The sequence below is a fragment of the Gordionus sp. m RMFG-2023 genome, chromosome 3, assembly GCF_954871325.1.
Source record: "Gordionus sp. m RMFG-2023 chromosome 3, tfGorSpeb1-WG-v2, whole genome shotgun sequence".
In the NCBI taxonomy this organism is placed as follows: Eukaryota; Metazoa; Nematomorpha; class Gordioida; order Chordodea; family Parachordodidae; genus Gordionus; species Gordionus sp. m RMFG-2023.
The window spans coordinates 5,205,871-5,220,267 of NC_088777.1; the positions used below are offsets into that span (position 1 = coordinate 5,205,871).

The 14,397-nt window shown below is 26.2% G+C and overlaps 1 protein-coding gene across 2 annotated transcripts; it reads left to right on the plus strand.

The window, feature by feature from the left end:
• Positions 1–1,344: 1,344 nt before the first annotated feature.
• LOC135926537 (uncharacterized) lies at positions 1,345–10,301 on the plus strand. Of its 2 annotated transcripts, none has more exons than XM_065462449.1 (7): positions 1,345–1,400; positions 1,441–1,720; positions 1,773–1,896; positions 3,040–3,481; positions 8,693–8,793; positions 9,949–10,068; positions 10,130–10,301. In XM_065462449.1, exons 1-7 carry the CDS (start codon positions 1,379–1,381, stop codon positions 10,160–10,162), a joined length of 1,122 nt encoding a protein of 373 aa, XP_065318521.1. In that variant the 5' UTR covers positions 1,345–1,378; the 3' UTR covers positions 10,163–10,301. The 2 variants fall into 2 exon arrangements, with proteins under 2 accessions (XP_065318521.1, XP_065318522.1); XM_065462450.1 differs by having other exon boundaries at positions 3,043–3,481.
• Positions 10,302–14,397: the final 4,096 nt, after the last annotated feature.

The following is a 14,397-nucleotide window of genomic DNA, read 5'->3' on the forward strand; positions in this document are numbered from 1 at the left end:
GTTTGTATCTCCAATAAGCTACAAATTTTTTTTGTAACCTTTTCATCCCTATTCTAAAATGATAATAATATCAATTAATATATTCTAATTCTAAAATTACATGAAATATATTTAATATATTCAAAATTATATAAATATCAATTAATATATTCTAAATGATATAAAATCAATTAATATATGAGATAAATTATTCTTCAATTTCGTATCCATTTTTAAATTTTAGATCTAAATTAAAAAAACATATGTTTTTAACACTTGCAGTAAAAAAAATCTAATTTGCTCAATACCATAATGCATTATTAGCTTTTAAAAGGGAGCTTTGCAACGCTCAATTTGTATGCACTATTATAAATATTTTTAAGAATATAATCATATTTTTGAAATTTTATTTTTTGCAAATGTGGAAATTTTACCAACACGCCCCAAAAGCGGGGTTAGGCAAAACTTCAAGGGTTTCATAAACATTTTGTATTTTTACATTTTTATTTATTAATAATGTAATGCTGCTTAGTGTTAATAATCCTGATCAATTGTCTAACTTTTTGTATATCTATTTACAATAAATATGTATCTTAGTTATACAACCCTCTATTTTAAATTCCTTAAATGAATCTTATAATACTCATAATGAATTTATTATATAAATAACATAAATTTAAGTGAAAAAAGTAATAATGAAAACAAAATAAAACTTAAATAATAAATTAATTAAAGTATCATATTATTTCAATTTTAAAAGAGGATAAAATACACTAAATAATTAAAATTAAAAAACAAATAAGCATATATTAAAAATGAATTTAAAAAAAATATAAGTATAAAAAAGAACTAAAGAAAAAACAATAAAAAGTCACAAATCACCCTAGAGAACTGAATACTTAAAAAATTGGACCTGCAGATTTTCAGGGAAATCTACTGACGAAGGTAAAATCCTTCATTGGGGTCCCTTGAGATCTATCTCATTTTTTTCCTATGATTTAATGAAATTGAGGGCATCACCTCCAAATATGCTTAGGGTATTGGCAACGATTGGTTTGAACATGGTATTGGAGAGTGCAGTATATTTGTTTATTTTTAGGATTTCAGCCTTTTCAATGGCGAAAATGAGATGTTGGACTTTGCCACAAAATCGACACAGGTATAGTCCCAAGCAAGCAGCCATTGGTTCATGGAATGAGGGACATTCCATAGGGACGTATGACATTTTATATAAAATTATTGTATAATATTGTTAAAAAAACCCTAACAAATAACACGTCTTGACGTTATGATAGTTTTATGGAAAAAGATAGAAAAATAAACAACGTTCAAAGCTATACATTATTTCCCGCCTTTTAAATGTAATGATTTTTAAAAATATCCTGTAAATCCAAAATATATGACCAAGGACATTATATCAGGTAAATAAAATATATAATATCATAATAATTCTAATAATAGATTTTGATGAGATAATAAATTATCTGTTACACAGGAAATATCCTGCTCATATGTCTGGCGATAATGGCCGAAAGCGCAACCTCCGTGTTAAAGCTAGTAGATATAAAATGATAAATGGTAAATTATTTCACCATCTTCATAATGGCGAAGTAATACTTGATATTAATAGAAGAAAGTATCTTCTAAAAGGAGTTCATGGTGGATTTGGTTCCAGTATTCAAGCAATATCTCTTGCTGGTCATTTTGGAATTAACAAGACTTACAGCAAATTGGCAGATAGGTAAAATATTCTGACAATATAAAACCTCTTATATCACTAACATTATTTTTAGCTTCTGGTGGCCAAATATGAGAGAGGATGTAGTAAAATACGTTAATTCTTGTGATATATGTCATGGAATCATTAGAAAATTTGATAAGCCTAGCAATAATTTGTCAATTGGTCGTTCATCAAAGGTAAAGTTTAAATATTAATTTATTAAACTAATATATTAATTTACAAACTATATAATACATTTCTTTAGTATTCTAATCAATTATCATGATTATTAAAATATTATGTGATAAAGTGCATCACACTCTAAACGTTAAATGTACAACAGAGCTATGCTAGGTATTTCTCATTTCTATCTATGTTAAAGCTCTTAACATGTTTGTAGGCATGCTAAATATTTTTATATGTATAATTATCCAAGGACTATTATTTAAATGCTTAGTTGAAAGGGAATTGGCCACAATTATCAGCCCACACCCATAAACTATAGCTATATTTAATTACTTTAAGTACAGGGGTACAACTAATTTTAATTTATCATTGCATATCAGTATTTAATGAGTTAATGTGTGATTAAATTGGTTAACTTGTTATCTTGTTGAAGGAATTTGTAGGGATGTCATATTTATAGTGATATTTGCAATGAAAAGGAATAAAGTGGTTAGTTTTATGTTAAATAGCTTTTATTGTTATTTTACATAATTTTTCTTTAAGTTTTTTTTAAAAAATTATTAAAATAATATTTATTCGATGTATTTAATTGTTAGGAAAGTCTTATTAGTATATTTCTTTCTGTAATCACTGCTATGACTATATATTGTAGTAGATTGAAACAGGCTGGCATGGGCAAGGTTAATTTTTTTACTAGATTGTCTACTTGTGCAAAAAATTTTTCTTGATGAGCCACTTATGCAATTTTTTTTAACAGACTAACATATAGTTGTCAAATTTTAAAACTTCGAATTAGGTAAAATTATGTCACTTTTTTTCATAAAAAATTAATACATAGGCAACTTATACAAAATTATTTTATGGGCTGGATGGACAAAAGGATTTTGGGTCTGAGTCAATAAATTTAAATCTAAAATTTCACAGGATTTTTTGTTCTTTATTCCACTATCACCTCTATTTTGTAGTGCCTTTATAAGTTACATCAATTTCACATGCTTAAAACACTTATTTGATGATTAAGTTTGTTAATTTTAAGCCAGATTTCTTTTATCTAATTTAATTATATATGAATGTTTATGTTTCTTCTAGCATATAATCTAAAATCCATACTACTATTTTAAATGTAAAATATTTGGAAAAATAAATTTGCCCAGAAGACTATTTCTGAGAGTGAGCTATCAAACAGGGCAATTGCAAACAAGAATCATGACCAGTCTTTATATCTTCATAAAAAGAATGAATCTAGGCCCAGGAGAGTTCGTGTTGCATCAACCATGACCGAAGAAGATGTTTCTGAAACTGTGATTCCTACCAATCACAACTTATCTGGCTTGCTATGTTTGGACACCCTTAAAATCCTTATCACGCCAATTGATGATTTATCTCATGGAATCTATAATGGCGAGCCCATAGATGAAACGAGAATTAATACATGCACCACCTTTGATATCTTAAACAATATTGTGAATGGTAATAATGCTGCTGAAGCTGATATCATCGAAGAAAATAGTGAAAAACCCAGTCAAGAAATTAAACCGATTAATATAGTTGATCCAATAGTACCCAGTACCCGAAGAAAATCCAAAGCTTCTTCAAGTTTTTTTTATTATAAAAAAACATCCTTTGTAACACATAGTATTTTGTATTAAACAGCTTTATTTAGTTAATTTTAAATTAAGATTTTAGGCAAAATAATATTGCAGCCTCAAGATTTTGATAATAGATTTCCAAAATTTTCTGTCATCCATGAACCAAATCTCTAGACTTGCATAATATTTTTGGCTAAAATATTGGGTTAACCCTTTTTAAAAATCATCAACATTATCCATAAGCCTTATTTTTTTTTCAATTTTGTTATGTTAATCTCCATGAATATATGTAGCTAGTTTTTGTTACTTAAATACTATTTTATTGAAAATATAGTTAGGGAAGGCAGGAGTTGAGCCGATTTTCGAAAAATCGACTATAATTTTGTTTTTTTTAGATATTATAAAGAAAAATATATGAATTGATACCTAAAATTTTATAAATATTTTAAAATAATATTTATTTTTGAAATTTTATTTTTTGTAAAAGTTGATATTTTGCCCAACAAGCCCCAATACTGGGATTAGGCAAACCATTTGAGATACATTTTTATGTATTAATAATGATACATTTAGAATTAATTTTATTGTTCAAAGTACCCTTTTAAATAGAAGCTAATTATATATAAAAATTGTGTATCAGGTCAATTCAGCTAAACTTTTAACGCAAAGGAATTTTATAGTGAAATCACGAAACATTTACAGTTAAGAGAATATCGTGAACTCCTTATCGTTAATTTATTTTTGTTAAACCTTAACCACATCCTCCTTACTTTGATTCTTATCGTTAGATGGCTCAAAAAAATTTAATATAATGCTTGATAATCTTATCTTTATTCTCCAATAGTAGCTATATAAATCAGTATATATTCTGAGAAATTTTAAAATATATTTTATTTTATACTAGTTTGAGTTTTCGGTTTTCCAATGTAGGACCATGAATGATTAAATTTTAACATAAATGATTATAAAACAGAAAATTCTATAGTGTAATGTTTAACTAAAACAATATTTAAAAAAAAATTAAAAAACGTAAATTAGTTTTCACAATTTAAAAAAAATAAAATACCAGTTCAATTTAATCAACAGCGTTTTTAGGAAAATTTTACTCATTTTTTTCTAATAAAATAGAATATAAATCTGGATTTTTTGAAAATGAAACTAATTAATAAATGTTCCAAATATAAAGAGGTTCCATATCGGGAAACCAAGGCAAAATGGGTTAACGGGGCAAAATTGGTTAATTATTTAATTTCTCTTACATATTTTGCGTATTTTTTTTATTGGATAGGGAGACAGGCCTATAAATATATTTTTAGCATAAGAGTTTTATATAGGCATCAATATCAAATGAAAGATAAAAAATTGAGCTCTAAATCCACGCTCTAGTCTTCAGATCTAGATCACGACGAGAGGGTGGGGGGGAGGTTGCGTTAAAAACATTTCCTAAATTTTGAAGAAGAGTATTTAAGATAATAAGAAATAATTATAAGAAAAGTGACTATGATTTTAATTCTGAGATTAAATAGGCGCCTTATGTAATTTTCTCATTTTGTAAATCGCAAAAATTTTAAGGCTGGCCCAGATGTAGCCTTTTAAATGAATCCTGTTTTAAATAAATTCTAATTTAGTGATATTTACATTTATGACTGACTTGAGAGTTCTTTTAAATCAGATTTTTCAATTATAATGAAGTGTTAAGATCATTTTTTTTATTTCTCTAATTTAAATAATTTTAAAAAAAATTTTTTACAAAGTAGATTCCATTTATTATATATATTTTTGTTATACATTTCAATAGTTGATTTTGATACAACAATTTTCCTTCTTTTCCCACAAATGACAGACGATAAATCACGTTTATAAATTTTGTTTAGTTTAATAGAACAATGAGGTACAGGAATATATTTTTTATCAGAAATATCTATTATCGATGTCACCCAAAAAAGGCTTAAAATGCAATCTGCGAAAACAGACCTCAAGATATAAAATTCGTAATGGTAAAATGCTTCACCATTCTCATAATGGTGAAGTCATTTTGGACCTTGCCGAAGAATTCAACTTCTAAAATAGTTCACAGCGGATGGGATACTAATATGTCAACAATATATCTTGCTGCCCATTTTGGTATCACTAAGATTCACAGCAAATAGGCTGATAATGTAATCAACTTTACTACCTCTGCTGGAATATGAATTGAATGCAACTCATTGCTGGTTTTATCAAATCTTGTGTTTCTATGCTAACAAATGTCACATCATTTTACAAAATTAACAACATCCATTTTCATGTTTGGCCACCAGAAGCTGAAAATATAATACATCTTATAATAAATAGATTTATTATGCAAAAATATTTTACCACAAGCCAATATGCTGTAAGTCCTTGTGTTACCAAATGGTCAGTTAAAGATTTTGTCATATTAGTATCACATCCACTCCACTATAACTTTTTTAAGGAGTTAAGCTCTTCTATTACAATCTAAAATTGTTTTCTATTATAAGAATGGTGTATAAAAATATTATATTTTTAGCTTCTGGTGGCCAAACATGAAAATGGATATAGTTAATTTTGTAAAATGTTGTGACATTTGCTAGCTTAGAAACACAAGATTTGATAAAACCAGCAATGAGTTACATTCAATTCTAATTGCAGCAAAGATAGTATAATTGATTACATTATCAGCCAATTTGCTGTGAGTCTTGGTGATTCTAAAATTGGCAGCAAAAGATATTGCCGACACATTAGTATCACATCCACTGTGAACTATTTTAAAAGTTTGAATTCTTCGGTCAAAGTCCAAAATGATTTCACCATTATGAGAATGGTGAAGCATTTTACCATTGCGAATTTTATGGCCTGTATTTGCATATTGTGTCTTAAGCCTTTTTTTTGGAAGACATCGGTTATGGATATTTCTGATAAAGCATATAATCCTGTACCTCATTGAATTCTGTTATTTATAAACTTGATTTATCGTCTTTAGTCATTTGATTTTAGAAAAGAAATATAATTTTTTTTATCAAAATTAACTATTGAAATGTACAACAAAAATATATATAATAAATGGAATCTACTTTTATAAAAAAAAATATATTTTAAAAATATTTATATTAATTTAGAAAAATAAAAAAAAATAATTTAAATGAAATCTCAAGTCAGTCATAAATTTCAATATCACTAAATTAGAATTTATTTAAAACAGGGTTCATTTAAAACGTTATACTTCGGCCATAGACCTGACTTTTTCTAAAAGTGAGATGGGATTTTTAACGATTAAAATGATGAAAAACGGGATTAAGCGCGACAACCACAATCGCATATTATAAATTAATATTGGTGGATTTTTATGTAAAATTACGAACTTATAAATTTTTTATGTGAATATTAATGCGTATTTATAAAGTGAAAATATATTTTAAAAAAAATTAGATGCAAATTATCATAATTATTAATTATAAAAGTTTTATTATATATGAAAATAAATTTCATTGTACCCTTCGCAATTCTAGTCAAAATTCTGCTGTACCGTTAATTAATTCGGCCTCTAATAAATCAAATGAGATCCGAAGATATTTTTTTCGCCTAGTCTAATTCATTTGATTACATATTTTTTTCATGCTTATAATTTATATTCAATTCTTTCAAAATATTCGAACTTGATTGTATCGTTCAATATCATAGCTCTAAGATATTTATAATATCCTTTTTTTCATGGTTTGATAATTCTGAAGTTATTTCTTTATATGCTTCAACTTTTTTTATCAGAACCAGTGGCGTTAGGCACTAATTTGCCATCAAAATATTGCATGTCTTATAAAGAATAAACAATAAGACAAAACCTTTTTCTTTAAAAATTGGCTTAGAGCATTGTAAATTATGCCATATAATTTTTTTTATTAATTTGATCTCTTACTTCTTTTCCATTCGATTAGTCAAATAGTTTTTTTTTGATTTTTATATAATATTAGGGATTATTTTAATATTTTTGTCCGATTATCCTTATAATATAATTAAATGATTTATTAGTATTTTTATATATTGGTCTAAATATATTTTATTGTTGAAATTAAAGTTTTTCTATATTGATAGTGTAAAATTGGGACATACAAATGAGAAAAAAAATCTATCAATATTTTTTTGAACAAAATTAGTTTATCATATTTTATATTGGATTTGGGATATAGGACTATTCCAAAACGAATCAGATGGTGACAGGGCGTCATACATTTTTTGGTGTGTTTGCTATATAAATAACTTAAATTAAAATTTTATAAGAACTTTTTAAAAATAATTCGGAGTTTCATTTATGTATGAATTTTTTTTTTATAAAGGAGACCAAAATGGCGTGTCATAATCAGCTGATTTGTATTCGGAGACGTTTCAAACTGCATTTTAGTAATTTGATCTAGGCACATCAAGGTCATTTTTTTTAATATTTATTTGAAAAATGAATTCAACTAGACGCGAAATCTACCTCTCCTCCATTGTGTAAATCAAACCGATATTTTGCAGTAGTTTCCAGTTATCAATTTTATTTGACTGGTGGAATTCCGCGTTTAATGTCAAATTATTTTTCGAAACAAAATATTGAAGAATTTTATTTTCTTCTCTAATGTAGAGCTCGACCTTTTAATTTTCTGCGCCTCAGTAGTACAGCTCTGTACCCACTGAATCATACCTGATATCATTTAAATTTCAGTTTATATCTGTGTTAACTTTCCGACAATGTGTTATTTTTTTGAGCGCATTTTTAAAAATTTGAAAATCTGATTTTACCTATCTAACCCTACGAATTTCAGACAATATTTCCGTAAAATTTTAAAGTTAATATAATTTGTATTCGATTTCCCACATATATTATTTTATATCAATTATTAAGTGACTCTAAGGTTAACAGCTAAATTGTCTACAATTCATAAGGTATTCAAAACATGATATAATATATTACGGGCAAAATCCTATTTTTAAATTTATTAAAATGAGCTCAAAAAAATGATTTAAAGTTTGAATAAATAACACATTGGGGGGGAAAAACACATTGACGGCTACATATATAATAAACATAGATATTTGAATATTTTATTTTAAAAAAAATACTTACAAATTAACTATCCCGATAGATATGATATTACCATAATCAAACATAAATAATCGCAGATTTAAACATTTTTTCATACAAATTATATAATTTCAATTATAATAATTTTTTCTTTTTCAGAAGCGATTACAGGAGAAAATTTATCGAATTCAGTGTGCACCAGTTTACAGAAAGATGAAGACGAAATCCTGGAAAGTTTGATATGGAATCATGTCGATGATGTTAGTTTAAAATATTCAATTTTGTTAATTTTACCATCTTAAATTTTCGCATGCTATTTAGAAAAAAACTCCTTTTGTTATTATTTAATTTTTTAAAATCGTTTTAAACTGGGTTGTGAACTCTTCTTCTAAAAAAGGGTTATTTTTTTGGGTTCAGCGTGGTCCAGAAAATTTTATAACTTAAAAAATTTAGTAGAATATTCCACTATATTTAACTCTTACCATAAAATTATTTATCATTATAAATTGAATATAAGCTAATTATCGTGATATCTTCCAAAATCGAGATGTTAAAATTAAAATATCTATTTTTTATGCCTAACTTTGACAGTACATTGAAGCATTTAATAAAGCTATTTTACCTTTGTTTATATATGTTTTTTTTGGTCTTACTTTTAATCTAATAATACAATACTTAAAATATATATTTCTCTATTATAAAAAAAAAAGTTTACAAAATATGTTGGTAAATCTTTAAAAAATTTTTAACATAAAATGGAGTGCTTTGAGTGCTTTTAAAAAATATAATTTAAAAAAAAGGTTTCCACGCAAAATAATTTTCACCAAAAAAAAGGTATTCCAAACATGATTGGAATTCATTTTTCGGTAAAATCAGATTTTTATAAATTTTTAAAAACGCGCTTAAAAAAATGATTTGTGCCGAAAGAAGAGCACATTGACACGCTAACATATAAAATTAAAAATTTAATATTTTTTTAAGAAAAAATAAATTATTATTTATACCCTCTGAACCCTAAATGTTTTATGAAGGGTTCGAGTTTGGGTTTAGTAAAATATTGAGGGCTCGGGCTCACGTTTCTGGGTTTAACCGCTGCATTAAAGAAGAGGACCAAGCCTCAATGGATTAGTAAAAAAAATAAATAAGAATTATTTTAATTTCTTCTTTTGATCAACTTTTACCTTTTGGGCTCAAAAAATAACCTATTTTACAAATGGGAGCTTGGGTCCTAGCCTAGAATATACTGCACACCCCGGATCGAAAGAAATAAAGAAATGAAATCCCTACAAATTTTTTTTAAAAAAAAGACCAAATTTTACCAACTTATCTCCCTGAACTTAGAAAATGATTTTTTTTTCTCTTCTTAACCTAATTTTAATGTTTTCATTTTTTAAAAAAAATTTTTATTTTAAAAGGCTTTGGATAAAATTATCAACCAGACAAAAATTCTTAAAAATCTTCTCTCAACAATACGAAAAAATAAATCTTGTACGAGAAATAGCAATAAAAAGCTCAAAACGTTAGACCTGTGCAAAGTAATCATAGTTTATTTTTTTTAAATTAAAGATAATTTAAAATGTTATATTTTATTTATAGAAATTAAACGAAATTTCCGAAAGTCTTAAATAACAACGAAAAGATTAATCGAGCGCCTTACCCTTAACTTTCGATATTATGATTATATTCCTAATCAATATTATCTCAAAGATATACCGCTTGTTTTTAGAGATCGCATTTCCTATTTATAAATTATAGATTCAAAATGTCATTTATAATACCCATTTCTGTTTTGTAACTGTTTACTAGAAGATCTTTATTTATTATGAATATTTCTTCCTTTTTTTTTAATGAATGTTATTATTTTTCATTTTTGGTTCTTTTATTACATTTATGAAGCATTTATAAAATTGAATTGAATTATACAGTTTAAGATAATATTATTTTTTTTGAAAAAAAACATTAATAAAAGTTGATATAAGCTTGTAAATTTGTGCCTAATAAAAAATAAAATAATAAAAAACAAGCATCGTCCAATATATCATCTGGTATATGAACTTTAACTTTTTTTCCACTAATAATGCTATAATAAAAAGGTGGTTTTAAATTTTATAACTTTTATAAGATCATATTTAAATTAACGACAAATACAGGGTTGCCGGGTCTCTCCCCATTAGGTGGGAAATTCCCGCAATTATTTAATCAACACACAGAGATCTCCATTACGCAAAACTCCCACAATTATAAAATTTCTCCCTCACCAAAACATGCTCTCCGCTATTCTCATCTTCTTAATCAAGTCAATGCCATGTTTTTGAAAAGTATTACATAAAATAGTTGTATAATTAAATAATACATTCTAATGAGAAAAAAAAATTGAAATAAGTATTGAATCCAATAATTTTCTTGTTCAGAGGAAATATTTCTTTCAGGCCATTGTGATATTTAATTTAATAATTGGTTCTTCTAACTCCATAAAAGCTGTTACTGCTTGATGGCGGAGACTCCATCTCGTTGGGCAAGCTTGCACTTTCATCTCCCTGTTGGACAAGGACTTTCAGAAAAATTATTATTTGACTAATATGAAAATGGCAGATAAATATTATGCCACTAAAAATTTGAAAATAATAGGTAAATATTACACCATAATATAAACATTATTTTTGAAAAATATATCCGGCATCTGCATATTTTGGCTTTGGGGGGAGGGGGAGGATTTATCTCCCAGCCCCTCCCCCCGCTGCATATGCCAATGCTTGATCTGCGATTAACAATTGTTTTCACGAATTCTTGTTCAAAGATCATCAATTTTGTATCCTATACTAAAGTTTTGATTATATATTGGCGATAATTTGTCAACGATTGTTTCCTGGTCTTGACCACTCTACCTAGTCGCTTGTCAAGATATCGACTTTGTCTTAAGATCTCTTATACGATACTGATTACTTGTATCTTTTGATCCAAAATAAAAATCCGATCTCTAAACAAGCTAGAGTGCGGCATGAATTTTTTATTGACGAAAGCCGTTTTTCTTCTTGAAGAATTTGGTTAATCAACAACCTAATATTTTGCTAAATATTATGAACTTAATTCACCCATAAACGTATATCTTTAATAAAAATGACGAATTCCTTTTAACTAAACAACGAATTCTATTCTTTTTCGAATTACGACCATTGATATTGATACCATTGTTTCATTGCTCTCATTCTTTGTCTTAGTGTTGATAGTTTTTTCATACATCCCCTTCCTTCCTTAATTTATTCTTTCCAGAGTTAATTAGACTGAATATGCCCATAGAACTTAATGTTTAGGCACCATTATTTGTGTGCGAAAATCAATTGTTGTATACGATAACATATTTTAAGTTTTATTCACAACCTTAAATACTACTAATTATCAAATAAAAGTAAAAATTATAAGAGAAAAATTAAAATAATAAGAAAAATTAAAGGTAAAGAGTAAAAATTATGTTCGAAAAATCATAATATCGTAACAAGTAAAAATATCCTCAATTATATATCCTTTTTTTCTAATATTCATTTACATCGTCTGAACTTAAATAATATAATAATTTGTTTCGTTTTTCTGTTTAGAAGTAGTTTTGAATATTACTTTGTTTTTCTTGATTTTGTTTAAAGATTTGAATAATAAATACAACAAATAAATTTATCAACAGCTGATTGTGCTATTTTTATCTTTGATGTAGTGCATTCTGCATCCCAATAAATGTGAATTGATTGACTTCATTTTTATTTTATTACTTCAAATCAGTGGCGTAGCTAGGAATTTTCCTTAATGATTTTAAAATAATCCAGAATAATTTTAATAGTCATATAATATCCTCCCATAAACATCAAAACCAGAAAAATATAAAATGATATTTATTTGATATAAAGTCACTTTTAAATCTTTTGAACGTATAATCTAAAAAAAATTTTGCTCTAGGAGGGGTCCAAACCCGAAAACCACCCCCATACTGCTTCAAATGTTCAATAATCTCTTTTTGAGGAATGTACAGTCTATAATTTTTTAATTAATTTTTTATTAAAAATAACGTAGCTTTTTCAATAATTGAAGATAAATCTTTTAAAAATTTAATAACCGTTTGTGTGGAGAAAAATAATTTCTAAGCGGCATAACATAATATACTATTAAATTTTAAATTTTTGATGTTTTAAATATTTATAAGACCATTAAATTTTTGTATAAGGAGTAATAGTGCGCACACAAATTTAGATTTTCAAACGTTGCGATGCAAACGTAAATAATGCATTTCAAATGCATTCGTTTAAATTGTACACATTTACGTTTTACAATCGCGTCTAAAAAAACGTTACTTGGTGTTCTAATTTTGAAACTTTATATTAATAGAGATTTTGATACGATTGAAAAATGGATATACTTCAAAAAATGTATTGAATCTTTTAAATATGATATATTTTAAAATAGTTTATAGGTCATGGAATGAGGTTATTACGAAAAATTTTTAAATTATTTAGAAGATCATATGAATATTTTGCTTATGTATGCATTCTACAACTCATCATATATATAAAATTGAACCATTATCAATTATCCTTGTAAAATACTTATTGATATAAATAATTTATAATAATTAAATTATTTAGATATATTTAGACATGTGCGCCGCCGGTCAACGCCGCCGCCGATGATTTTGACTAAGCCGACGCCTAGCGGCTAAAAATTGTCGGCGCTCAACACGCCGCCGCCGATGTAAAAATTCGGTGGCGTGACGGCGTGATATATATTTTTTACTATTAATTTATTTTATATATTATTTATGAATTGTAATTATAAGAAAAATATAATATTTTTTGAATTATTTAAAAATGCGATTTTATTTTTTAAAATTAATACACTTTGGGCAGGTTTGTGACCAACGTGCTAGATAAAATAGGACATTAAATTTGAAAAGGTAATTCTATATTTTATTCTTTTATTTTGATGCTTCAAATAATTTACAATTCGTTATAAAAAATTTATTTTTTATCATAATAGGAAATTTTAATTAATGATTTTTATTTTGTTACCATTATAACATATATAAAAATACCAGGACTAAAACAATTATAATGGATGCAGCATTGCAATACCCTGTAACAAAATATAGTATTCCTTGCAAGCAAAGCCTTCTTTTGCATGGAAACATTTTAAAACTGACACAAATAATAAGTGAACCAGTGTTGCTACAGATAAAGTCTTTTGTAATATATGCTTGCAAATAGCACTTGATAAGGATTGTGAGGATAAAAATAATTCTTCATTTTCAGAGTAAATTTTTTGATTATTTTAAAAATATTTGTAAATTTTTTAATTTTTTTTTTCTTTCATATCTTTATTAAGTCTATTATCCTATTTAATTTACATAAAACCTAATTAAAAATATTATAATTATATAATTAAAAATAAAATTCTATAATTGAGTCCCCAAAAAGGAATCATAATTGTGTCTAAAAATTTCTATTTGAATTTTTTGTCGAATAAAAAGAAATTCTCTTGGTTCATTTGTGAAAAGTCATATTTTATTAGCAAGATTTTTTAAAAACAAAAATGTTGAAGGCGAATGCCCGTTAATAGAAGTCACTACTGGAGTGAATAAAAAGTTTTTAAAATTTTTGTATTTGTTTATCTTTTTAATTTCAGCCTGTGTTATTAAATTGAAATTTATGTTTGAAGGGAATGATGAGACACACGTGTAGTCGCATATGAGTGATTTGCCGAGGGCCCAATGTATGGTTGTCGTACCATCTACTTGAGATAAATTTGATGTTCGAGATTGTTTGGAATGTGTGCAGCTGTTAAGCTTCTATTTATTATATTGTTTACAGCTGATTGGCGTTGAT

Excerpts from the sequence above, each read along its gene's own strand:
- LOC135926537 (XM_065462449.1), top strand. The coding sequence starts at position 1,379 with ATGACCAAGGACATTATATCAG. Across the intron at positions 3,482-8,692 it reads AAAATCCAAAGCTTCTTCAA|AAGCGATTACAGGAGAAAAT; the intron begins GTTTTTTTTATT and ends TTTCTTTTTCAG. Across the intron at positions 10,069-10,129 it reads AAACGTTAGACCTGTGCAAA|AAATTAAACGAAATTTCCGA; the intron begins GTAATCATAGTT and ends TTTTATTTATAG.